The 26,330-nt window shown below is 42.4% G+C and overlaps 1 protein-coding gene across 1 annotated transcript; it reads left to right on the top strand.

The window, feature by feature from the left end:
• mst1rb (macrophage stimulating 1 receptor b) lies at positions 1-25,904 on the top strand. Its single transcript, XM_061220969.1, has 21 exons — positions 1-224; positions 3,878-5,184; positions 12,828-13,004; positions 13,773-13,895; positions 15,046-15,216; positions 15,596-15,756; positions 16,138-16,273; positions 16,510-16,646; positions 17,482-17,658; positions 18,154-18,253; positions 18,343-18,561; positions 18,873-19,019; positions 19,537-19,690; positions 19,900-19,995; positions 20,470-20,676; positions 20,817-20,897; positions 21,244-21,425; positions 22,118-22,227; positions 22,624-22,789; positions 23,476-23,612; positions 24,337-25,904. Exons 2-21 carry the CDS (start codon positions 3,979-3,981, stop codon positions 24,566-24,568), a joined length of 4,119 nt encoding a protein of 1,372 aa, XP_061076953.1. The 5' UTR covers positions 1-224; positions 3,878-3,978; the 3' UTR covers positions 24,569-25,904.
• The last annotated feature ends 426 nt before the right edge of the window (positions 25,905-26,330 follow it).

Genomic DNA, 26,330 nt, shown 5'->3' on the forward strand with positions numbered 1-26,330 from the left:
CGGTTCATCTAATTGCATGAGATTCTAAAATTGCAAAACAAATCAATAAAGAGATTACCTGATATTGTTATAAAAGTCTGGGATTTAAAACGTCCATACGCGATATCAACCATCAAATACCTGACGCATAACAATATTTACCGGAGCGTCTCCGTTGGATAACTTTGCGTCTCAGTTGGAAAAGTTTGCCATGCAGTGAACCAGAGCTCATTTTCCTCATACAGGTACGTACTTAAAACGCAAGTAGACCGTTGACAAACATCTTTTATTTTCGGTTTATCGCAGGACAGAAACCAAAACCCGCAGGTGTGTTGTGTTATGTCTGAAAGTCCAACTGTGTTTCTATGATGTAGTCTTGAGGAGTGCAGTTTCACTATTCAATGGTTTATCGCGTTAGACTATTTGTGTAGCTATTACATGCCGGTAGAAAGACGCATGTTGGTTATGTTGAAGTTGAATGTACTCATTTTATGCAGTAGCCTACTGTACAGGTCACTTTAGGTACAAGTAGGCAAACTGCCAGGTTACGGGTTTATTAAGGCATTGCGGGAATTAGACTTTGCTGCGTAAGTATTTATTGAAAATTAAAATTATTAGTCCACGATATATTTCAGAAAAATGCTATTTATTTGCATATTATTATATTTTACGAGATAAATAACATATCGCTGAAACACACGTTGGCTTTAGCCTAATTTAAGTAGCCTAAACGAAATTAATCCTCAAGTGGGTGCTGATTTGACTTTTTCTACAATAATCCAAACAATGGAATCCGCAAACTGGCGAACTACGAAATAACGTTTTTATGAATGAGTAAAACATCAACATAGATTACAATAAAAATAAAGCAGAGCCCGTTTGGATGTTATGACCTGAGGTATAACTGTTTGCTCTCAGTGATATTGCACACAGGAAGTTTAAGACGGCCAGTCTTCGAAAGGACACAGAAGTCAATCAAAGTAGTGTTTATGTGGGTTGGAAGGGGTGGGGAGCCAGGGCAGCTTTCTATGAGTGACAATAATGCCCTTGAGGCTATGTTGGAATTTTTGACTGGACAATCTGCTGGAAGACAGTTGACGTCTTATACATTTCCTTGGCACTGCAATCCAGGTTTAGATGGTAGAGTGCTAGTATTAGTATTGCAATACAGACTTCAACAGGCTCCTTTAGGGTGTGCCGTGAGCTCACCTTTCTGGTTTATCAGGGTGGTTTACAGGAATAAGATCACAATGATCCATTTCTGTTTGAGGGTAGTGAAAGAATGGTTTTAGAGACATTTTTCTCTCCCCTATCACCACCAATAAAGCAAGCACATGAATAAGTAATAAATATATAAATAATTATGTATTTAATGAAAATGTCCATCCAGTACACTGTACACTTCAGCGCAGTGTAGTATAGAACTTGACATTGACTTGACACCCCAAACAGAAACCATCATTCACAGTAGGTGTTTGTTGTGAGGGGACATCAATATACATTCTCGATTTACTGCAGTTCTGACAGTTGATTAATTTTAGTAAACACTGTCACATTTTGCAAACAAGATTAAGAGATTTTGCTCTTCCTTATGACAGCAATATGCTGTAAAAAAGACGTAGGCACTGGGGTAAATGAGGGATGAAAATGATATGCAAAGCAGGGGCACACAGTTCTGGCACCGTGAAAGAGAATGGAAACTTGTCCGACCTTTGATGTATTAACCAAGCAGCTACAAAAAGCATGCTCCTGCAATTAATATGTATGCTCATGTTCCCCAATGGTTAGCCCTTGGCCTGAGTCATTTCTGGGTAGAGCAATACACATTAACATTTGACAAGTGCCAAAGTGACAAGTGTTAATGTATTAATCCTTAAATGATTGATTTACATGATTCAAAATTCTGCCATGCGGTTAATTTCTCTGAACTCAAAAACCAATGTTTGTTTTTATTTAGAATACACATCACGGGACTACACACGTGTGTCTGAGCAGCGCCCATTTACCTCACCCTTATTTATTCCAGCCATTAAAATGCCATGGCATGTATTTGAATAACCATCAGCTCATGTTACCTGTTGTTTGAAGGTACATATTGTACAACCATCAGTCCGTGCTCATCTTTTACTTTAAAAGGCACGTCGGATTGTGACAAGAATGCAAAGTGGAGTGTTCCAGGCCTGGTCTGACAACCAAACTGTGACATTTCCAGTTAATCATTGACCCATGAGTTCTGGCTCACATGCTAAATACTTTGGCTTTGGCTAGAAAAGGCTTGCACATTGTTTTGATGAATGATGCAATTGCTAATAAATAAGCAATGAGTGTTTTATCACTTCTTGAAGTACATTTGGGGTTACAATAACCTTAACTGCTTTCCTGAAAACACATAAAGTTCTGTTCATGTTATTGCTAATTTGAACAAATTTAGCAACAAGCAGGTTGAATATAGTAGAAATGGTTGTACATAGTTGAAACTGTGAAAGGTTGGCAAAAGCCCTGTAATAAACCAGGAGATGGATGTTGTTTCATAGAGATCAACAGCTCATGTTGTCATTGATTAGCAACAATTTTGGATCAGTAATATTTCAATAACAGATGGATTATTTTCATTATCATATCTAGTTATTAATAAAATTTTAATTCAGACAATTCAGGAAATTAATTTAAATGCAGCTTATTGATTGAAAAATCATTATGGAAATTTAATTACAAAAATAATTTCATATTTGTCAATTAAGTTTCACAACTGACTGAACTGAAATAAAATTGGATGTAACCCTAATTGACTTAAAACTTGCATAAGTGGAAATCAGGTGCCATTTTGATTTTGTTCTTTGTTTTGTTTTGTATAAAATTATGTATCATTATGTGGTTAACATACCACCATTGACTGTGGCAAAGACTGTAAAGACACAACAATCAAAGGGTCAGAATTTTTGCATGAAGCTGGGCAAATCTTAATGAATTAAACACTAACTCATTTTGTTTACTTTCGCAAGTTTTATTAATCAACAGCTTTTCAAATTCTGAATGCAACCAGCACAGTTAGTCATTCAACTTTGTGTTGAAACAGTCTAGTTATTAACAAGGCATTTCCCTGATGCCAAAATGTTTTTTAAAATGGTATATACAGTACATATACTGTATATCCCTCATAAATGTCAGAAAGGACAGTGAAGCATGCATGTATGCTGTCAACCTCTGCTGCCTTTATATCTGTAGTTCACCAGCTGAGCTGTACCATCATTGTGTCAGAGGAGTATACTTTACATCTTCTGTGAGCATAGGCAACTGATTAACCAGAGGACACATACAGCGGCAGTGGTGCTACTGGTCATAGTTGGCTGTGGAATTGACAGCATTCAGTACAGCACAAGCCCCTTGTCTGCCTCACTACACTGAACCACTTCTTTCAGAGAATTAGCCGCCTAATAGCCTCACATTTTGCTGTATTTTTTATTTACATATTATCAGTTTCCATTTTAACCATTAGCATTTGTCATTAGCATTTGTATTACAGGAACAGAATTAAACCATGTTCTAGCCAGTCACAATTTGTTGATGTATCTTTAACAATGACTCAGGATCCTGTCATACATGGGCTCCATGAGCACACAGTCTTGAATCTTGATTGTAGTCTGAGCCAGACACAACAGCCTTTAGTTACTTTCCTATTGTATTACAGAAGCTTTCCCATGTGATTGCAAAATATACTGTATTACCTTCAGTTTCATATTACTGGTAGTATTACGAAGTATTACCTGAGTCCATAACACAATCCACAAATGTAAGTGAACCAGACTCCCATGTTAACTTGCCACTACTGCCGCTACTGCAAGGTGTACTTCTTTTTAAAATAGTGTTACATGTATTAATGACATTCGTATTTCTCCAGAAAGCTCCTGCCAGTCCTCTCAGGATGATCCGGAGGGGACGTCTCTCTGGTAGGTAACCGAAGACATCCGTGCGTTCGTCCTCCTCCCCTCTGGAGTGGAGATGGTCCACAGCGCCGCCCTGCTGGTGACATGTGTCTGGATGCAGACGTTTGCGGTTCACGCTCTCAACTCCTGCCCTGCCAGGCCCCCCCCAGCGGTGGATTTCTCTGTGCCCTACGAGCTGCCCTTCTTCCAGGCCCGCGGTCTCATTCAGAACATTGTGACTAATCCGGATTACCAGGAGGTCTACGTGGCCTCGCAGAATGTGATTGAGGCGGTGAACGCTACTCTGGGAGAGAGATGGGTGCTACGAACAGGTCCCGTGGGGAGCCCTGAATGCAAGGTCTGTGACCTGTGTGATATCGAAAGGACTCCCGGCACATTGGAGAACACGGACAATGAGGTCTTGCTGTTCGACTCATATTTCATGTATTTGTACACTTGCGGGAGCTCTCAGTATGGTGTCTGCTCTTTCCACCAGCTTGAGGAGAACGGGCCTCCCTCTTACTCCAAATGCTTATTTAGGAAGGAATTCAACTCCCCATCTCACTGCCCAGATTGCGTGGCCAGCCCTCTGGGCACCAAGGTGACCATGGTGGAGGAGGGGCAGACAGTTTACTTCTTTGTAGCAGCAACCGTCAACGATACTGTGGCCCAGAAGTACGGCAGGAAGTCAGTGTCGGTGCGTCGGCCTCTGTCGACTGAGGACGGGTTCTACAACGACGTTCAGGGCCTCACGGTGCTGCCCAGCTTGCGTGGGTCGTACCGCATTGACTACATCTACAGCTTCTTTACCAAGGACTACGTATACTTCCTGTCCGTTCAGAGGGAGAGTCCGGACCTGGATTCCTCCCCCTTCCAAACGCGGCTGGGCCGGCTCCCGCGGAACGAGTGGGAGATGCGGCGGTACCGCGAGGTGGTACTGGAGTGCCGCTTCGAGCCCAAGCGGAGGAGGAGGAGGAGGAGGAGGAGGCAGAACTGGAGGGATGTGGTGTACAACGTGCTGCAGGCCGCGCACTTCGGAAGGGCAGGGAAGGAGCTGGCGGAGGAACTGGGCGCCGAGGAGAAGGACGACATCCTGTACGGCGTCTTCGCCGTGACTGACGACTCCGGGGAGCCCGACCATGACTCGGCCCTTTGCGCCTTCCCCATGGTCACAGTAGACACGGCCATCGACGAGGGCGTGGACGCCTGCTGCAAGTCTGGCCCAGAGCAGCTCTCCCGGGGACTCTGCTACTTTCAGCCGTGTGAAAACTGCCCACACGAGGTAAGCCCAACACAGGCCCAGCTGTTACCCCACTCACTGCCCAGCTGTTACCCCACTCACTGTTACCCCACTCACAGCATGTCTCTCCCCAGCCCCAGCCTGGCTGATGCTGCCACTGGAGCTGTGTTTTACTCAATTTAATCACCAAAATCAGAAAAGGGATGAAAACAAATAACTTCATACAAATATAGGATTCATATAGTACAATAATTACAAATAGTACAAGTATGATTAAAACTGTGGATTTTGTAGGTTGGTAAACAAAGGTGGAAATACTCAGACCATGCAGAAAATAAGAAACTTATATTAATTGAAACAAGATTACTGTCTGATTATTTTTATATGAGGTTTTTTTTAGAGGCAGCAAGCTACTGAATGTCAGGCAGGGACTGTGATTAGTGGAAAGTGTACAAGTCTGAGCATGTCACTGCAGTGGCTGTGACTGAAATATGCAGCAAGCATGCAAGTATAGAATAAGACAATTCCTATTTCCTTTGCAAACTATACAGTAGGATGGTAAATGAGTACGTTTCCCACTGAAATGTGTCCAGTGAAACTTTCGTTAGCTAAAATTACCATATGGTTGTAATCATTGTATGCCTTATGTGTTGTTATGGAATGGTATAGCCATGGCACACATTATTATACTTAAGTGTGAAATTGTAAGTTTATAAAGTCAGCCAACCTACCATTTCAAATGTTGCGCATCCCTTAAATAAACTATAGTAGGCACTATTTATAATATTCACCAGCCATGTTTCTTTATTTTAATTTGTTTTTCAGATAACTGTGACTACCTATATTACTGTTGGAACTACATCCAAACAATTCCTATTATTTATTTGCTTGGCAGACGTTGAATTTCATTAATTACTTACTTAACTGCTGCAATATTAGAAGAAATAGATTCTTCTTCAGATTATATTTGTGTGAATCTAATATTTTTGTGCACATAATAATTAATTTTACCTTTTGGGTGATGATGAAGTATACTGAGAAGTATGCAATGAATGACATTTTACCTAAGAGATATGTCAGTGATGAGTTATGTCACTCCTGCTGCCTTATCCAGGGGTCATGCAGCAGTCATGGAGGGCATTGCGCTTTCAGAAATACTCCCTCAGCTCTCACAGACAGGTGGGATTGGCAGTGGAATGCAGGCATGGCAGATTTATGAGGCGAATCTGTGTTTAATGAAAAAGTACATGGACTCAATCCAAGGTGTTAGCTATCACTTCAAACTTTAATACACAGCATGGACACACTTTTCTGCCCTTATAACTTTCTGTTTCCTCAGCAGCAGATGAAATTATGGTGAAAATAGATGTGTGTTCATTGTTCTTCTTAGAGTATTATTTTCCCATTTTTCTTTCCCTTTGGAATTGTGCCACTCAATTCACTGCTGCACTCCTGCCATCACCTAATGCAACCCTCCAATGCACTGGAGAATTTACCAAATGTCCCAATGATTTTACTGGGGCATAGTTATTTCTGTTTGGTCCAGAGCAAAGATGTTCCTACCGGCCATCCAAAGCGACCTCCACCAATTGATTTCCCCAGCTATTCCACCCAGGTTTTAATCAAGTCAAGTCTCAATCGGCTTCATAATTAGGTTGGCAGCGTAGACATGTTTCCCAGAAAGCGTTACTTAAGGCTGAGTCATCTTAAACTCTCCTTAAGCAACATTCTGTGCCTCACTCTCATGCTGCCATTTCCTAAACTGTGCAGGATATCTTCTTTTTTTTACCTTGTCCTCTAATGCTTTTACCAAAGATTTTGCTTATTTTTCCTGAACTAAGACTTTGCTAAGAGTATATGTGTATTTTACTGTAATAATGCACAGGTTCAAAAGAGGATGGAGTTTTATATTATGGGTTACATTAAATTAAATTAATGTAACCCTCAACTCCCTTAAATGGAGAATAGAAAACTACACCCTTCAATGATAGTTATCCATCATCAGGCAGCACTAAAAAGAAAGGAAGTAGAATTTTGGTAGGGGGCCTTGTAACCTGGAACATGGTGTACAAATACTGGATTTAGAGAATATAATCCACTTTTTGTAAAGTGGGGACTACTGTTTTTTTAATCACTTGGCACAGCATGATGTTTTCTTCCGGTGCGTTATACAGTAAGTGATTGTGTCACTGTATAGTGTTCAATTACAGTGGGCGGCACGGATGGTGCAGTGGGTAGCACTGCCGCCTCACAGCAAGGAGGTCCTTGGTTCGAATCCCCGTCGGCCTGGGCCGCTCTGTGCAGAGTTTGCATGTTCTCCCTGTGTTTGCGTGGGTTTCCTCCGGGTACTCCGGTTTCCTCCCATAGTCCAAAGACATGCAGGTTAGGCTGATTGGAGAGTCTAAATTGCCCATAGGTATGAGTGTGTGAGTGAATGGTGTGTGTGCCATGCGATGGACTGGCGACCTGTCCGGGGTGTATTCCTGCCTTTCGCCCAATGTACGCTGGGATAGGCTCCAGCCCCCCTGCGACCCTGTTCAGGATAAGCGGGTTCAGATAATGGATGGATGGATGGATGGATGGATGGATATACACAGTGGAGCGAATGTCACAAATATGATACGAAATTATTAAATCTACTGGTTGTGGTTGGTTGTTGTTATCCAGTACAACTGCAATAGCTTCCGTATTTACAGTGAACAACAGTGTATTGTCAAAGAGGACATTGGCAATGCCCTCAGAATGTGTCTTCGCTGTATAACCTGCTACTACCATCAAGAATTTCCAAACTACTGTTACACATTACTGCCCAAAAAATAACAAATGGTATTATATTATACTCCCTATTTTCTTAGCAGATGAGCTTACTTTTTTTAACTTTTTTTCTTATGTTAGTATGATTTTTGTAATGACATTTACTTGCTCCCCAGCACTGGGTGACAAAGAATTGTACTACTGTACGTCTACATTCTCTCTTAAAAATGGTTTTCTGCACATACGCAACAAAGTAGTCTTCCTGTGTGTGTGTGTGTGTGCATTGGAGGGTGGGGGGCAGTGGTGCAGAATCATGTCTGATGAGCTGGTGACTGAGCAGTACATTCCCTCTAGTAAGCCATTGACGTAAGTATGCTGGTAATGTTGTTGCCTGGGAAACACTGCACTGCAGCCAAGCATTGTTCCATTGGGGCTTTAGCCCTCTGCATGTGAAGTAGTTATGATAACCATCCACACTGTCGATTTTTCTCTTAGGATTACGGAAGATGTCCAGAAATCAGACATGATCCATTGCATTTTATTTCATCATGTTTCTTCGCTGTATTTAGAGGCGAGGTGAAATATTTTTGCAGTTTTCCACTAGCACGTCTGGCTGCTGTGGGGATGGTCATGTGAATACATATGCTAATGTAGAATTTCACATACATTTTGCAAAGAATTTGTGTGCCTTATCCAGTATGTTCTTTGGTTAAACCAGAAAGAAGTATAACAATAAGAAGGTGTGGTGTTATGCTCTGTATCAGCATATTGAGACATAGCCTATAAACTGAATAACATCTGGAGCTCTTCTGCTGGTAGCGGAGCACTCACCTAATCTCCAGCCAGCCCACCTCAGTCTTTACAGTTTTTAATTTAGCCTTGTTCCTTTCATCCTGAGCTGAAAAAAGTCCTGCTGGCTGAAGTCTCTGCATGTAGTACTCAGACTACTTCCTGTTTCCTGTGTATCCCATGGCCACTTCCTGCAGCCTTATTTGACCATAGATTAAGCTGGGGCTGGTTTCTCTTGGGGGCTATCAGCGAGACCTGTGACATATGTGCTCCTGTCTGACATTCTGGGCCTTTTGATGAGTCTTTCCTTCCTCAGCCCCACTGGAACAGACCCCTTGGAAACACACTCACCTGGGCCATGCCTTTCCTTGTATTGTTTGAGTCAAAATATAGTAGTGTCCAAAAAATTGAGCACCCCTGGTCAAAAAGCCTTTTACAATTAATATCTAAGTGAACAGAAGCAAACCTGACCTTTAAATGGTACAACGTTAAACATGACACATTTCTTAAATTTTTAAACCAAGATTACTTTTTATTTAAATGTTTTACAGTTTTTCCCCATTCTTCCTGGCAGAACACCTCTAGCTCAGAAATATTCTTCGGCCTCCTTGCATGTATGGCATGTTTGAGATTTTCAATAATATTCAAGTCTGGGGACTGTGGTGGCCATTCCAAAACCTTCACCTCTCTTTCCTGGAGGTACTTCATGGTTCATTTTGAGGTATGCTTTGGAGCATTGTTTTGCTGGAATACCCAACCTCTCTTCAACTTTAATGTCTGGACTGACCTTTGAACATTAGCCTCTAGAATTTCTTGAAATTTGTTGGAATCCATTTGGTGGACTCACACAATATTTCCTGTGCCGCCAGCTGCCACACAACCCCAAAGCATAATGGATCCATGCTTCACAGTTGGCAAGGTGTTCTTCTCAACAAAGGCCTCACCCTTTTTTATCCAAACATACGATAAGGTTTTGTCAGCCCAAAGCACATTGTTCCAAAAATGTTCCACAGTTGTTTTTTTTGCATACATCAGATGCTTAATTTTGTGCTGAGGTCGTTCTTTCTCGCAACTCTGCCATGTAGGTCCTCTGCTTCATAGACTGTGCAAGCCTGTGCACACTGTACCTGCTGGTCTGAGCTCTTCCAAATTGTCAACAGTGGTTGTGATGACTGTCGCAGCATGAGTGGGATTGAGCATTCCAAATTGTGTGGAACAAGGGGAAGAGGCACAAAAATAAATAAACATGAAACTTAATGTCATCATTCCATTACACAATGCAACCAGCAAATGCACTTAAAAGAAGGGAGGCTATAATTGCCTTTTCACATCATTATATCCACAGTTTAATAATGACTTCAACACACTTCTGTGATTACTGTTATTGACACCAGGGAGTGAAGATCCCCAATCACCATCGCCTCCTCCCCTGAAATCAATCATCAGCATGTCCATTTTGCTCTCACCAAGCGTCTTCTAAATGCACCTTTCCAAAATGATTGCTTTTCCAACCAACAGAGGCACTTATCCATAGCCACCAACACAAGATGCTAAATGAGGAGGTAAGAACAACAATAGTGTGTACAGAGGTGCAAGACAGTCAACACACTAAACTAACATTAAGCCAAAGCTACAATACAGGAATACTACGGTCATTGTTTTAATTTAATTCTATTATTTTATTCTATTCTAAATATTTTATGTGTTTCATGGTAGTTATAGCACAAAAATAGCTTTTATAACTTTCGGTAAAAGCCATGTTTTGTTCTCCACTTTAAGTGTGTGTGCAAACATGCGTGCCTGCTTGTGCGTGCCCACCAATATCATCTTTTAAGTATTACAAAAAGGTAAAGCATTCACCAGTGACTAAGTTTAATCAGGTAAATATTCTTTCATGCATATCTACATTGGCCTTAATAATAATATAGTCTTCACACTATTTTGTTTATTTCTGATTTCTGCTATGGATGTAAACTTGGTATTCCAGTTGAGTGAAACAGTAATGACAATACTGAATCATCAGTGTACCATAGCTTTTAAAGCGAGGAACTACCCTCAGTTCACACAGGAAACTGGCAATAAAGTTCCTCTATTTCGGTCTCAAAATACCAGGGTTGTGCAGATTCAGGTGATTGTGACCAGTGAATCCCCAGGGCTCCCTATGAACACAATGAATGCAGCTGGACATATGAGCCGCTAATAGCCACCCCACCGAGCCTACAAACACACAGCCTTAACCCCTAGTTGAAGAGTTCCAGGAAGTCCGAGGAGACGGGTGGATGGGTGAAGCTGGATCATGGCCAGCCATCACAAACATGAGCTGGAACATCATCACCAAGCAACACACAGACTCAGCTCCATTGTCTTCCCCTGACATGTGATGCCTTGATAAACAGGCATGTTCCCTAACATCGGGGAGGATAACTATGCTAAGTACTTTTTGTGCCATTTCAGCGTAATGAATTGATGAACACCTCCTGAAATATTTGGTCAGTTTTGAGAGTGCTGTATTAGGATTAGGTGGCCCCCAGCTCAAGATGGGAGTCTGGGTACAGATGGGAAGTGGTAATAAAACAATTAGATCACTTTTAAATTGTTTGCATGTGATTGTAGTTTCATAACTGGATCTCTGTGTACACGTTCCTAACTGTGAGTGTGCGTGTGAGAGTGTGGGTGTGGGTTTGAGGAGTTTAATTGATTTATCTCTTCGCAGAAGAGTGGTACTGAAAGCACTACAGCAGAATTAGCCATGGATTAATCATCCTCATAAATGCTTGCTTTTAATCACGTTGCGAAGCATTTAAGTGCGGGTTCATAGAGCTGGAGAAAAACTCTTTGTTGTGCTCGTGTAATCCATCCAGAATTTGAAATGTTATATTACGTGCATACTGATATAATGCTGCTCACCCCACAACTGATTTTCAGTTGGGCTTAGATATATTTGCAAATGCAATTAAAGATAAATGAGGGTGGACCACAAGGAAACATTGTGATGAGAGTTGCAAAATGTGTTAATTATTTGGAGATCTATAGTGTTGATGATATGTGAACAAGACCATGTTACCTGTTGTATATAGGAGTATCAAAGTTTGGCAGTTGAGCCAAGTGCAAAAAGAAAGTGAAAAAGGGACTTATTTGAAATGAATGTTAGGCTGAGAAAAATGTCTCCCTAAAAGTCATAGAGCAGCTTGGCCTTATGTGTTAGTATTAATTTCACCATCATCACTTCTCCTTACAGCATACAGCTTGATGTGTAAATCAGATTATGTACCTGACTGACACTGGATTATACTTGAGAGAGACTGAATAAAGACTGGCAAAGTGGAAAGCTACATTGTGAGCTATGCTACTGGCTATTGGGTATTAGAGTAACACAAGTATCTACTTGTGTTGTTTGGTAACAGGGAGATGACTGACTGAGACAATAATGACAGCGCCCTGCAATATTTATATCCGTTATTGTGTTGACATAGTAGGAAGTGTTTTTTTTTTGTTTGTTTGTTCTTCTATGGCATTTTGGTGTGATCTCACTGATGTAGCAATGTGGGAAAACAGCATCTCATGTTTTTTAATACCCATGAAAACATGTTCTAAATATGTTTTATGTGTTTTTTTAGCTTCATAGCACATTAATTTTTATTTAGCTTCATGGCACATTAATTAAAATGTAGAAGTGCTTAACATCCTCATTAAATGACCTGTGTGCCTCTGTGCTTGTTAAAATGGCAGACAGTCTAGCTCTGTGCAATCACAGACCTGTCCTGTGGAGTCAATGACATTGTGTGTATTCGGTATGCATAGCCAAACATGTTATGAGTTTATCTTATAAGTAATCAAAGCTGAGTTGACTTGCCATGAATTAGATTTTTATAAAAAAATGTATTCAGTTATGTAACTCAGGAGCATAACACTGTCAATATCCTGGATCAGGATTTATCACAGATGACTGATGTGCTTTATTGTTATTTTAAATACATTTTGTATGTGCAGTAATGCTATGAAATCTTAAATATTCTCCTAACTTGGGCTGCAGTGGCCCTATAAGGCTCTGGTGTGCTCTCTGGTCTTGCATCACGCTCCTGCCCACTTTGCTTATTATTATTATTATTATTTTTTTTATCTTCACGTGTGTCACTGAGAAGAGCATGGAATATAATGCCACCTGCAAGGACCAGCCCACCATGGTGTCCCAGCCGTACTACAGAGTGGACCTCTTCAACAGGCAGATGCGCAATGTCCTCCTCACCTCCCTGCTGGTCACCACCATTGAGAACAAGACCGTGGCGCACATAGGCACCTCTGATGGCCGTCTGCTGCAGGTACAACACAGGAAACTAATGACATCAGAGCTGAGAGCTTACCCACACATACTATGTCGTATACCTACTGTGACTACTCAGCTCTTCAGCTAAAAGTATGCGACATACTGTAAAAACAATGTTTAAACGCTTAACACCATTTATTGTTTCACCACTATAGTATCATTTTTTTACCCAGTGCAGAGACCACACTAAGAGTTCACCATTCTCAGCTCATCATTTCGATTATACTCAACTACCAGGAAGTGTGCCTAATTTATTCAGTACTATTGCTTGGTTCTTGTTAACAAGCTAAATAATCAGAAAAGCACTGCACTCAAATAGAGAACTGGTTTTATGTGATCTTTATTAATACACATCAGCCGGAGTAGCAGCAAGCCATTGTCTGGGTCAATAATCATATGAAATCTACAAAACATACCCATTGTTTGTTACTGACTTGTGGCATCAATTCTGTTAATGTATATTTTAAACGGAGCCTGTGTGGAATGAGAAATATTTTTGTGTTTTTGGTAGCATAGCCTCCCTGTACGTTCCATGCTAGCTTCTCACTTATCCAAAGAAGCTGTGTCAGCATATTTCTGAAGCTGGAGGCAAAAGTGCTCTTTTATTTCACTTTAAGTTCTGTTTTTGTTCTTAGTATTATCACTGGCAGGCTTTTGGAGATTTGCAGCAAAGCACAGCCATGTTACTGACAGTATAGTGTGAGTGGTTGTAAGCTATGGGAAAAGGGGTTTGACTTTCGTGATCCTTTGTTTTTGTCCGCAGCTGGTCCTCAGAAGATCCAGCCCCATCATCTTTGCTAATTACTCTTTGGCAGAGAACCAGAGAGTGTCCTCCATTGCCTCTGTGTACTCAGAAGAATCCTTACTCTTTGTAGTTGGAAACAAGGTAACGCCATTATTTATAACTGGCATATAACTGTCTTTTTCCCTACTTTCTCATATTTTCTTACGTTTCATATGTGGTGGTTATGCAGGGGATTTTATCATAGAGCCAACAATATTAATACATTTGGCAGCACTTCAGGAGCAGAGAAAAATGGATTCCATGGATAAACTGACTCCTTAAGTAATGTTTCCTTACATGGTTTTATTCCTTTTATTTCAGTATCAGTGTTCAGATTACATAAATCTAGATAATGGTTTTATTTCTTGCTTTATCTGTTGCATTCAAAACCAAAAATGTTTTTTTATTTTTATTTTTCATGTTTATTTAATTTGTCTTTGAATTATTTTATCCTCAACTCCATACATTACAATTATAATAATACAAAGAATAAGAACAGTCATCCTCATCAATGTCTTCTTAATTTATATTATTATAAGATATTGACGGTATCTTTGATGTATTATTTATTGTATAATTTCTGGTGTAATTACTGGTATTGTGGCAGTCAGGATGGCATTAGACCTAGTTTGGTAAGGGCACATTCCAGTCCTGGGGGTTTTAATGGTGTGCTATGCCTGCTGTGCTGCAGAGCAAACAATATGAACAATAACACAGCTACACCATTCAATTCAGTTCAGTACTGCTTTTTACATACAGTAAACACTGTCACGCAGATGTTCTATATGAGAACAATTGGACAATAGTTCTGACACGGACAACAAAATAAGTGAAGTAAATGGTAAATGGTTGGCATTTATATAGCGCCTTTATCCAAAGCGCTGTACAATTGATGCTTCTCATTCACCCATTCATACACACACTCACACACACCAACGGCGATTGGCTGCCATGCAAGGCACCAACCAGCTCGTCAGGAGCATTTAGGGGTTAGGTGTCTTGCTCAGGGACACTTCGACACAGCCCGGGCAGGGATCGAACCAGCAACCCTCCGACTGCCAGACAACTGCTCTTACTGCCTGAGCCATGTCGCCCCGTAAACTCCCCAGTGGGAAGTAAAGCTGAACTCAAACAGTGGTGAGGAAAAGCTCCCTTGTGGGATAAAATCTCAGAAGTTGCCGAGATATAAAAGGGGAGCCCATCTTCTGCTGGCCATGACTGTGGCAGTAACAGTGGCCTTTCTGTCCTCCAGATGATTCTTGTGCCGCAGAAGGGGCCAGGCTGTCGTCATTTCCTCACCTGTACCATGTGCCTGAGGGCTCCCAGGTTCATGGGGTGTGGCTGGTGTGGGGGGGTGTGTTCTTGGGAGGGTGAGTGCGGAGGTCGTTGGAGAAACGAGTCCTGTCCACCCAGCATCACTGAGGTGAGGTCCCTGGTCCATGATGGGATAGCTCTTCTGCTGTATACTGCAGACAATGATTATAGGACTTTTTGTGTTCATTGTTCACAAACTAAATTAACATGTTTGTGAACTTGTAGTCCTTCCTCATTTATGGCTTAACCAATCTGCATTTTCCTGTCCATCCGCCTACCTTCCTCAGTGATAGCTTCCTTATTCTTCTCTCATCGCTGGGTGCTCCATGCCATTGCCATGCATTGTTGTCATTACCTTCTTTCATCTTCGCCCAATAGCTGTTATATGGGTGTAATATTAATCCCATGCCCGTCCAGATTGAAAAATGGTGAGAAGTGTTTTACAGAGCAGCTGTTAACCCCTTAATATGATCTCTTGATTGGCGCAGTTCTTCCCCAAGACAGCGCCCCCTGATGGTCAGACGGAGTTGACCCTGTGTGGTTGGGAATTCCAGTCGCCTCTGCGGCCTGCCATCAGTCCCAAAACCCACCAGGTGAGAGTGGGACAGACTACCTGCGCTGTGATGCCCGAAAAGAGCAACAGCACACAGTGAGTAACAGCCAGCCGCACAGCGAGTAAACTACTTATGAAATTAATATTCCTTATAATAACCTCATATGATTAGCAAATATCAGTAATTTGATGATGTACATTATATGTTTGTAGTATTAGCTTTAGCTGTGTTTGCCAGTTATGTTAGTATTACTACTATTACTATGCTGATGTGCATAGTATTATCTGATTTTTGTATGATTATAAATAACATAGTAATAGTATTATTAATGAAAATTAGTCGCAAATTGTAATGCATTTACGGGATTTAGGGCATGTGTATAGATACAAAATAATAGATAATATATGGGGAGTATTTGTTTTAAAAGGAAAACCTTTGTGTGGTTTGGGTTAAATGTCCGCTCTGCTGTCCCCCAGCTTGGTGTGTAAGATTCATGCGGGCGCTGTGGAACTCCTTCAGCCTGTCAATATCACGGCAGAGGTGCATGAAGGGAAGGTGCAGGGCCAGTACTCCATTGACGGGAAAGCTGAGATTCAGGGGTTCACGTTTGTGGTAAGTACATGTAGATCTATACTGTTCCAGACCAGAGGTGCAGGGTTACCCTGCCTGGTACTGCAGCCTTGTGCTGAAATCAGGCATAAATAATTTACTCTAACATACCATAGGTCATAACAGAAAGGCAAAGTACCTATATAACTCAACATAGTTCATTTCATAGTTCATTTCTAAATATGGAAGTTGTGCAGTGGACCCATGTGAGTTGTAATGGTCTGTTGCCCCCCTGCTAGGTGCCAGACATCTTGAAGATCCATCCAAACTATGGGCCCCTGGATGGGGGCACCCTCATCACGATGAGCGGGCCTCACCTGAATGCGGGGACGACCAGGGGAGTCACTCTGGGTGAGGCTACGTGCCCGATCAAAAGGTGAAGGAGCACAGACAGTGCCCATGTGCCTGTGTCCACACGGATATCTTACATACCTTTCTGTCTTTCTGAGTATCTACTGTATTTCATTTGCCAAGGCCGTTGTGTTAGCAGTACTTCAATGGAGGATGGAAAACAGACACAAAGAAAAAAAGAATAGAATAAAGACAACAGCATAATGTGCAAGTATGCTGACAGTATGATTAATCTCGCGTCAAACTCTGAGCTGGCCCCACCATCCACATATAATCATTAGTTGTGGAAATATTTATTTCTGTGATTAGAACAATGTAATACAGCACAATGCACCTGGGACCCCATATGATTTGGCCACATTCTGGTCTACATTACTGTAACTGGATTGTTATAGAGAACATATTTATTGAGTTGCATATAACTTTCTTTTTCCAATGATGTTTCTCCATATCATTATGTTGCTAGCTGCAAAAGGCCTATTAGGTTTTCAATCTGCAGCCTGTTGATAAACAGTCAAGTCCTATGCCGATGAGCCCTACAAGGCAGCTTGGCTCAACAAATTAATTGTTTTAGCTATAATTATCTGCATGAACCGTACGTTTATATGAGACACACAATAGTTTGAGCAGCATATTATATTTTCTGTTCACACTTCTTTTTTTTATTTCTGTCTAATAATTCCGGCATAAAGAATCTCTAGTAAACAGACATTTTTCTACATCTTAAATAATATTTGTTCATTTTTGCTATTTTTGCTAGTGTCAAAAAGATAACTTTCAGGTTAACTGGAAAGAATGGTTCAATGTGCCCTTTGCACTAATGATTGTATGGGTCTGAATATAGCTTTCTGTGCCTCCAGTGTTTCAGTATTGAAGGGAAACATCTCCTCCATTGTCTGCCTGTCGCAACGTGTGTCCGAGGTGAAAGACGCGGTTCTGAGAATGCATATTGATGAACACCGTCTCTCCACCAAGAAATTCCACTTCAAAGAGACACCCGAGATCACCGAGGTCCTCCCTGACTGCAGCTTTGACAGGTAAGCACACACCACTGAGAGTATGGCTGGATCCCTCCTGCACTTGCAGACTGGCGGACTCAACGAGCGTATTCCTGTTAAGTCCGACCGCAAGAGGGCTCACGTGGACTTTAACGCAGATTCCAGAGTGTCCACTTCGGTGCACACTTCTCCTGACTTCACTAGCAGCCACATGGAGTACCTATTTTGTGGCCTCACTCTCCCCCCAGTTGCACCCAGCCAAGACATGAATGCATTCTTCTCTGGTGAGGTTAGTTTAGTGAGAGATGTGCACAATGCTAATGCAGAGTAAACATCCTGTTGGACAGCCCATCTCTGTGTAGAGCTCTGTTGACTCTGAGTTTGACAGCCTAAGGACCGCACTCACCAGTATCTATTCCAAAGGTTTGCTAAAACCAGCTGCAACTGTTCTCTTTCAGACCTCTCTAGGGCATTTCACTGAGAATTGTATTTGTTGACTAACCAGCACACTGGTTATTTCTCTGTCTACTCCAGAGGATCCAAAATCACCATCAGAGGCAAGCACCTGGATTCAGTCTACAGGACCATTGTCCGCTTTAAGCCCAACGAGAGCCACCAGAAGCCTGTGCACAGGGTAAGAGCTGCTGAGGGCACTGCTTTTCACTCACGGGTTGGTTCTCAGAGGACACTGCTGAGCCAGGTCTGTTTTCCTGCCTGTTCCAGGAGTGCACCGGCGAGGTAAGCCCCACACACATGGAGTGCCTGGCCCCTGCTTTCCACAGGGACGAGTCTGAGGAAGGGGAGCTCTCCTTTGATATGGATGGCGCTACGGGGCTCTGGAGGAAGGAGTTCTCCTACCACCCGTACGCCGAACCCATCCCTTTCGAGAACGAGGGCCATGTTCTGCGACTGTTCACCGGCCAGGATGAAGTCTCCCTGCATGTAAGTTATGTAAAACTGGGATGCTGCTGCTGCAACACAAACAGGCAGCACCGTGGCTGTTGAAATGTTTCTTTGATGTAGCGAGTGATAATTTAAGGTCTTGATAAAAAAAAGTAGATCTGCAGGGAATTTGGCAATCCCTAGTGCAAAATCTATTAAAAAACCTGTGAAAAATGGCTTGGCTAAGCATAGCACCTAGCTGTAACAGCACAATCTCACAGAAATATGCTGAGCTAGGTGATACATTTAGTTAAGGTCTGAACTTAACTGTTGGTGCTGCAGCAATGCTAATTAACTGGAAATGTTCACAGCACCAGAAGCTAAACCTGGTGAGTTCCTGTATGACCATCACCATGACGGTGGGGGGAGTGGACTGTGATGCCAAAGTACTGGACAATGAGATAACCTGCAGGATTCCCAAAAACCTCACCGTGCCCAGCGAAGGCTTACCTGTGAAGGTAATATTTTTTATTATTATTATTATTAGTAATAGTAGTAGTCCTAGTAGTAGTCATCAAAGTCATTGTCCTCGTAGTAGCAGTAGTAGTTCTTCACCAATGCAAAGACCCTATAGGACTCAAAGCTCAAACTGCTGAAGAAAACAACATCAGTAGGGATATTCTACACCAGTAGTTTGGATTTTAAACCAGTAGTTGCCAGAGGTTACCAGGAATGTGACTGAGCAAACACAGAATACCGGAATGATGCAATGTTTATGTAATTTATTTTCCAGGCAACACAAACACTTTGTAAATGATTCACCCCTGGCTCAACTAGACTGGAAATAGAAAGGATGACAGTGTGTGTGTTTGTCTGTGTTTATCTGTGTGCGTGCATATGTGTGTGAGATCTGTTTATACATTTATGGTTTCAAGTTCACACATGCACATGCACACACACACACACACACACACACACTCTAAATACAGTGAGGAGTACATAAACAGAGTTCTGACTGAGTGTCCCCTTCTCCAGATCTCGGTAAATGGACAGGTGCAGGATGTTGGCCGTGTGATCATTGTCAGTAACCACTCTATGGTGGGCATCGTGTTGGGCATTCTGGGTGCACTGGTGGCTGGTGCCGTACTAGCCTTCGTTGTGATGAAGCACTTGAGAAAGAAGAAGAAAGGTACGGGCAGGGCTATGTTCTTACCTTTAGCTGCTTCAATGGCCTCTCTGTAGGCAGGGACTTACTAGCTGGGAAATACTATGTTGCTGGATACACTACAAGGTTTCAATGAAAACACATTGTGTAGCAGTGCAACTTTGCCTTGTATGCTGTTCATTTGGTTGCTTCATCCCCAGTGGCTAATCATTATTCCTCTTGTGAAATTTCAGCTTTCTTGGCGGAGAACCGCTTGAACAATTTTTCCCATAGTCACACTCGGGCTAACAGCAATGCGGACATGTCTCCCGTGGGTGACTACAGAAGAGGTGAGCCAGCCAGTCAGTCAATCACAGCCCAGGAAAATGCTGAATATAGAGTAAAACCAGTGGTAATCACATCTAAATGATACAGGGAAGGAATGGATGGCAAGCAGCAACAATATTAAATTTCCACATGAGGAAACTTGTTCTTATTGCTCAATAAAGTACCAAAGGAAGTGGTTGTCAGAGGAATTCTTCTTCTGTGCCAGAGAGAGGGAGAGAGAGAGAGAGAGAGAGATAGGTTTGATTGTGATAACTTTACTTGGCTGTTTCATACAATAAACCTAAACAAATTCTAATATTTTGTTTCTATTGTAAAAAATAAATAAAAGTGGTGTTTCGTATAGCGTTTTCATTGTTGCTGATTATGTTTTGCCATAAATCACTATCAAATAAGATAAATAAAGAATGATAGAATGACAGATGGACAGAGCTATACAGTGTGGCATTAAAGTAACCTCACCCTGCCCCCATCCCCAGAGCTGCCCCTTACCTCTGCCACAGGGGGGCCGGTGGTGTACCCCGGCCTGGCCTACGCTGGGAGCCTGGACAGCACTCTCACCCCCCTCATGCCCCCGGAGAAGATCTCCATGTCCAGCTTCCGGCCAGAGCTTCTAGAGGAGGTTAAGGATGTGCTCATCCCAGCGGAGATGCTCAATGTGCATCATCACAAAATCATCGGCAAAGGTGGGGGCAACGCATACATAAATACTTATAGTACATTCCACTGACGGAATCACCTAACCCTTTAAAATGAACATCTCTGCATACTTGGCAGAAGATTATTCCTTTCTCAAAGGGTTTATCGTTCTGTTTTGCCTGCTTAGGTCACTTTGGGACAGTCTATCACGGCTATCTTAAGGACCACAATGACCGAGAAATCCACTGCGCTGTCAAGTCATTAAACAGTGAGTAGCTCTTTTAACATGTGTGGATGTAATGACATACTGCGTAGAGCACCAGGCAGGTATAGGTGAGATGCTGAACTAATACAGCAATGTGGACACAAGCTATCTGTTCTGTACACGTGCTTCCTGGGGATAACTGTGGGGCAGTTATAAAGAGAGCCCATGTCACCCCCATAATGGGCAGTGTGTCCAATCCTGTCAACCACTGTGTTTTAGGCAATGAAACGACATTGTCTTTACAGTGAAATGATACAGTCCTCCAGTAGTAGGTCCACATGCAGATGAAAGGCTGATTGTGATTCCTCTGTGCTGATTTATTTCCTCTGCACGTATGTTGTGTTTTCAGGGATCACAGATGTGGAGGAGGTGGAACAGTTTCTGAAAGAGGGCATCTTGATGAAGGGCTTCCACCACACTAATGTACTGTCCCTCCTGGGCATTCTGCTGCCCCAGGAAGGGCTCCCCCTGGTGGTGCTACCCTACATGAAGCATGGGGACCTGCGTCACTTCATCCGCTGTGAGAACAGGGTGAGCAGTTTCTCTAAGCATAACATCAAGACTCAGATTAACATAACTAATGTTGCATAGTATAGGGGGTGCAGCTTGTCTAGTTCACTAGTAAGAACAGGTATGAACAGTACAGCGAAGGCCTCCCTGCTGAACCCCCCCCCCCAAAAAAAAAAAACAGCTAGGTTTTACTCAACATGGTTTAACCAGCTCAAGCTATGTTTCGAAATAGCTGGTAGCTTTTCAAGATGATCATAGCTGGATCTTACACTAGAGCTTGTAGCAGATTACTGTGACATACTCTCTGGTGCCATAACTCTCAGGTTCAAAATAAGGGCAATGCCCTCATACAGGGGTGATTTTGCCCAGATCTGACTGTAATGCATTTGTCTTTGGAGTCTTCGGGCGAGTGGGCGGCCTGGGCACAAATCCCACCTCAGGCAAATCAGGAAGAATTAATCACAGAGCTAGTTTATCAGATTTGGAATCCTATGACAATAAATATTGTAAACTGGCCAGGCTCCATTCCCAATTTAATTATTAGACATAATGAGGGAGACTTGCCAATTATAGCTTGTTTAAGCACCAACACAGCAGTACAGATCAGTTTCAATTATACATACCATGCCTCGTGGTCAGTGTCAGTTATTCTTGTCTTCTCTTTATTGGTACAAATGTGTGTCTGTATCTCACTGTGTGACCTCATATGCCAGAATCCCACAGTGAAGGACCTGATTGGCTTCGGGCTTCAGGTCGCCAAGGGAATGGAGTACTTGGCACAGAAGAAGTTTGTGCACAGAGACCTGGCGGCACGAAACTGCATGTGAGTCAACTTCCTCTACCTCTGTCCATGGAGTGCAGAGAGGTGGTGCCTCATTACCTAAAGAATACATCCATACATACAGTCCATCTCTACAGCCCCTGCTCCCACTCACAACCACAGTATCACTGGCACAGCCAGGTACAGTACTACAGCCCTGTGGAGGTGACAGCACAAGCTTTATGTCAGCTGTGCTGTGTGAGCAGGTAATTCATGTATCTCCTTTCTTTCTATGGATACATAGATAAACACACAGCAGATATTTGAATAGATTCGCCAATGCGAAAGGATGTTTTTCTGACAGGGGCTTAATGTGACTCTACTGTGAAATAGTTTTTTTTGTGTGTTCTGGTAGCTTCAGTAATTCGCATTATTCTCTGTGGATGACTGCATTGGCAGGCTAGATGAGTCTTACACTGTGAAAGTGGCAGACTTCGGCATGGCGCGAGACATCTTTGACAAGGAGTACTACAGCGTGCAGGACCACAGGAAGGCCAAGCTGCCAGTCAAATGGATGGCCATCGAGAGCCTACAGACACAGAAGTTCACCACCAAGTCAGATGTGGTAAGTGTTTGAATAGAGAGGAACAACCAACTAGATTTTCCTTCATTGTGACCCACTCAAAATCATATGGACTTATAACTCCAGGAAAGTGCATGCCATTTTTACTGTGTATGTTATTTAGGTGCCCGTCATCCTCTGCTAGAGGCCTTTGTATTTCAACATGTATATTCAGCAGGCCACTTATACCACTAGAATTTCACTTGGGCAGCAGATATATTGTGTAATCATGCAGAAGGCAGGGTCTTATCTGTGGCTTGACCACATGCCCAGAAATCAGTGCTCTGGCTACTGCCCCACATTGCTGGCATAGCCAGGTGGATTGCAACTGTATGTCACTCAAAAGTTGTATTTTGTAGTGCTATGATTTCTTTACTCTTGAAAATGTAATTTACACCCTTGTTACACCCTTCATGGATAATTTTGCTTGCTTGCCAAATCATCAATTGCCCGGCATGTAGCCAACTCAGTGGTAGTGGCCAACCTAGAGGAAAATATGAAATCACTGTCCAGGAGGTTTTGCATTATTTAACAGGTTTTGTCCCTACATATAATTTGAAGTACAGTATATGGCAGAATCCAGCCAGTAGGAATGGTCTATGTCCTGAGGAGCATTTCCCTGCCTGATGCTGTTGATTGTCCTTCTCTAGTGGTCCTTTGGGCTGATACTGTTGATTGTCCTTCTCTAGTGGTCCTTTGGGGTCCTAATGTGGGAGATGCTGACCAGAGGAGCCAGTCCCTACCCGGAAGTCGACCCCTATGACATCACACATTACCTAATGAAGGGCCGGAGACTCCAACAACCGCAGTACTGCCCTGACCCTCTGTAAGACCCTCTGACTATCTGTACCACTGATATTTACAGGCTGCCAGCTCCTGTGCATAGACAGTATAGAACCCAGAAAAGGTGTGGGTGGATGATTTAGTGTGTGTCCAGCACGGGTGTTGATGGCGTCCATCGGCATCACTCTGCAGGAGTTAATGAGCACCCCATGGCTAGAAAATGGTAACTGCACTAATGCTGCATGTCGTGAGAAAAGAGCTTGCCAAATAAAGACAGCGTGTCCTGCTCTGTGTCTGCAAATGGACATTACTGATAAACCCTAGGGTCTCACGTGGCCTCGCTTAAGTGTTCTCTGGGCAAAAGTCAACAAAGGAAATGTGCGGTCACAGGAAGTGCTTGGTGATGAATTAGTGAAGAAGGGCATAATGAGAGATTGTAATGCTAAACCCTGTTTATGAGAACTATGGCCAACCTCTGCAGCCCACAGCCTTTGCTTTATTATTAATTTACTCACGTATATACATACACATACATAGCACATTCTGCATTGTTTATATTTTTATAACCTCCTACCTTGTCGTCTCGGGTTCTCTGATTGTTTTAGTCTGCTGCATCATGACTGGAGCTATAAGACACCATGCAGAAAAGCTACCAAGGGTTCTCTTTACAGTAGTTTCATAGCACAAATTTTATCTAGTCTCTGGCTGGTGGTTGTGGCAGCAGCAGGTAGTGTGAATGGGTCATGATGGTTATTCTTCTTGTGCAGATATGCTATCATGCTCCAGTGCTGGGACCCTGAGCCGGAGCTGAGGCCCTCTTTTGCCACCCTGGTGTCGGAGGTCCTGTCTATTCTGTCCAACCTGGAGGGGGAACACTATATCAGCCTGAAGGTCACCTACGTCAACCTGGACCAACCCCGCCCTTACCCTGCTCTCACAGAGTCTGCAGACGAGTATGACTCCTCCGATCCGTGCGACTATGACTCAGACACTGCCTGAAAGGTCAAAAGGTCAACACCTCCGGGTCACCTGAAACCTGTCCAACACGGCATAGTCATCCCTAAAGGTGGTGCAAAGCTGCCTATCACCTGAGCGAGGGGGTTTAAAACAGGCAGGAAAACCTGTGATCAGGTCAGGTGATAGTGAGGCTGGCTGTAGTGTTAGTAGAAGAAACTACATGGTCGAGTTTCGCACCCACAAGAAAAGGAATGAGACTGTCTCCTAATGATGCATTACTTGGCAGGACTCAACTGGCAAATGTGCCAAAGCACTATTTAAACCTACTGTTATCTTGTAATTGTGTGCAAATTGCCAGTATTTGGACAGTGGTACAATCTCTGTTTTTTGGGGGTCTGTACTCCAGCACATTGCATTGACTGAATATGTGCAATGGCAATGAATAGGTGGCTAAAGTGTTTATTGTCACTTTTATTTTGAGGGCACTTACATCCATATTGGGCTATCCGTGTAGGAATTTACAGCCCTTTCTATACATAGTCCCCCCATTTCACGGTGCTGTAATATTTGGGTAAAAATCACAGGTATTTCTGATTAGTTTATTCACTCGGTTCCTTGCTGCAAGTATAAGAGAGCTTTCAGTACTGTATCTAGACTTGATTCTAGGCTTTTGCCAGTTATCGTTGTTTGTCAACATGTGGACTGCAGTTGTCCAATGACAGTCAAGGAAGCCGTTGTGAGGCTGAGAAAAAAAAAAGAGAAATAGTCAGAGACATAGGCCAAACAATAAGCTTACCAAAATAAACCACTGTCCAAATACTTATGGACTGCACTGTATATAGGAGTGAAAGTGGCATACAGTGTGAAAACAGTATCTTCACTCCTGTGGAATAAAATGTACACATGGCAAAGCAGTCCATTGCAAATGTGGTTATATCAATGTCTGCATTTCAAAGCTTTTCTCTCATGTGTGTGTGTGTCTAGTGAAATATTTTGATTCAAGGAATAGAATGTTAAAGGAATGGTCTTTTTTATTTTTTAAACATGAAAATTAGATATGCAATGCAAAAGATGTGTTGAATGAGTAGATCTTATTTATTTTTTCCTTATTTATTTGTTCTCTTATTGTTGCGCATGGCTGAAGGATTATGTGTTAAACCGACATAAACCCTACACTCACAAATTCTCAGTTCATTTTGTGGTGCACAGCTCTCTGTACATAAGCCCAGTGAAGTGCTCGCATTTGTATACCGCATGTGGCTAGGAATCAGCAGCCTTCAGAGCAGACTAGGGAATTGTTGGAGATAGACTGAGAACACTGTGGTGACTGAAAGGACAATCAAATTCTAGGTTCAAAATAAAGGTGTTAGCTCATTGACTCATCTTTCCTCCATCTAATCATGTCAACATTTTCTTTTGCTCATACTGTTTGAGCTGGGCATAAAAAAAAAACATTCCTGTCCGTACCCATGCACATGCACAGGTGCACACAGACCCACACATACCTGTGGGTTATTGCATTGCATTAGGCTATTTTAGAATTGTCATCGTTTTAAATTATATAATTCAGTGCCTGCTTCTCGAGCATTTAGCGGTACAGACCTTACTCCGTTTCACCACCAGGGGTCAGTATATACCCCAGTTTATCCCCAGTGCCGGTACCTAAACGCCCTGGGTCCACTGAGCATTGTGGAACACATACAGCAAGTTCTTAATATATTCAACATACTTCTCTGAAGTACCAATGTTTCTCTCTAATTAAAAATATAAGGGAAGGAAAGCCAAGCCACCAATGAGACTAGTA

The sequence above is a fragment of the Conger conger genome, chromosome 14, assembly GCF_963514075.1.
Source record: "Conger conger chromosome 14, fConCon1.1, whole genome shotgun sequence".
NCBI lineage: Eukaryota > Metazoa > Chordata > Actinopteri > Anguilliformes > Congridae > Conger > Conger conger.

What these genes read in the sequence shown, in the direction of transcription:
- mst1rb (XM_061220969.1), top strand. Translation starts at nt 3,979, where the DNA reads ATGGTCCACAGCGCCGCCCTGCTGGTGACATGTGTCTGGATGCAGACG. An exon ending in GTCCACCCAGCATCACTGAG is followed by an intron (nt 15,217 to 15,595) that starts GTGAGGTCCCTG and finishes TGATTGGCGCAG; the next exon opens with TTCTTCCCCAAGACAGCGCC. An exon ending in AGGATGAAGTCTCCCTGCAT is followed by an intron (nt 18,562 to 18,872) that starts GTAAGTTATGTA and finishes AAATGTTCACAG; the next exon opens with CACCAGAAGCTAAACCTGGT.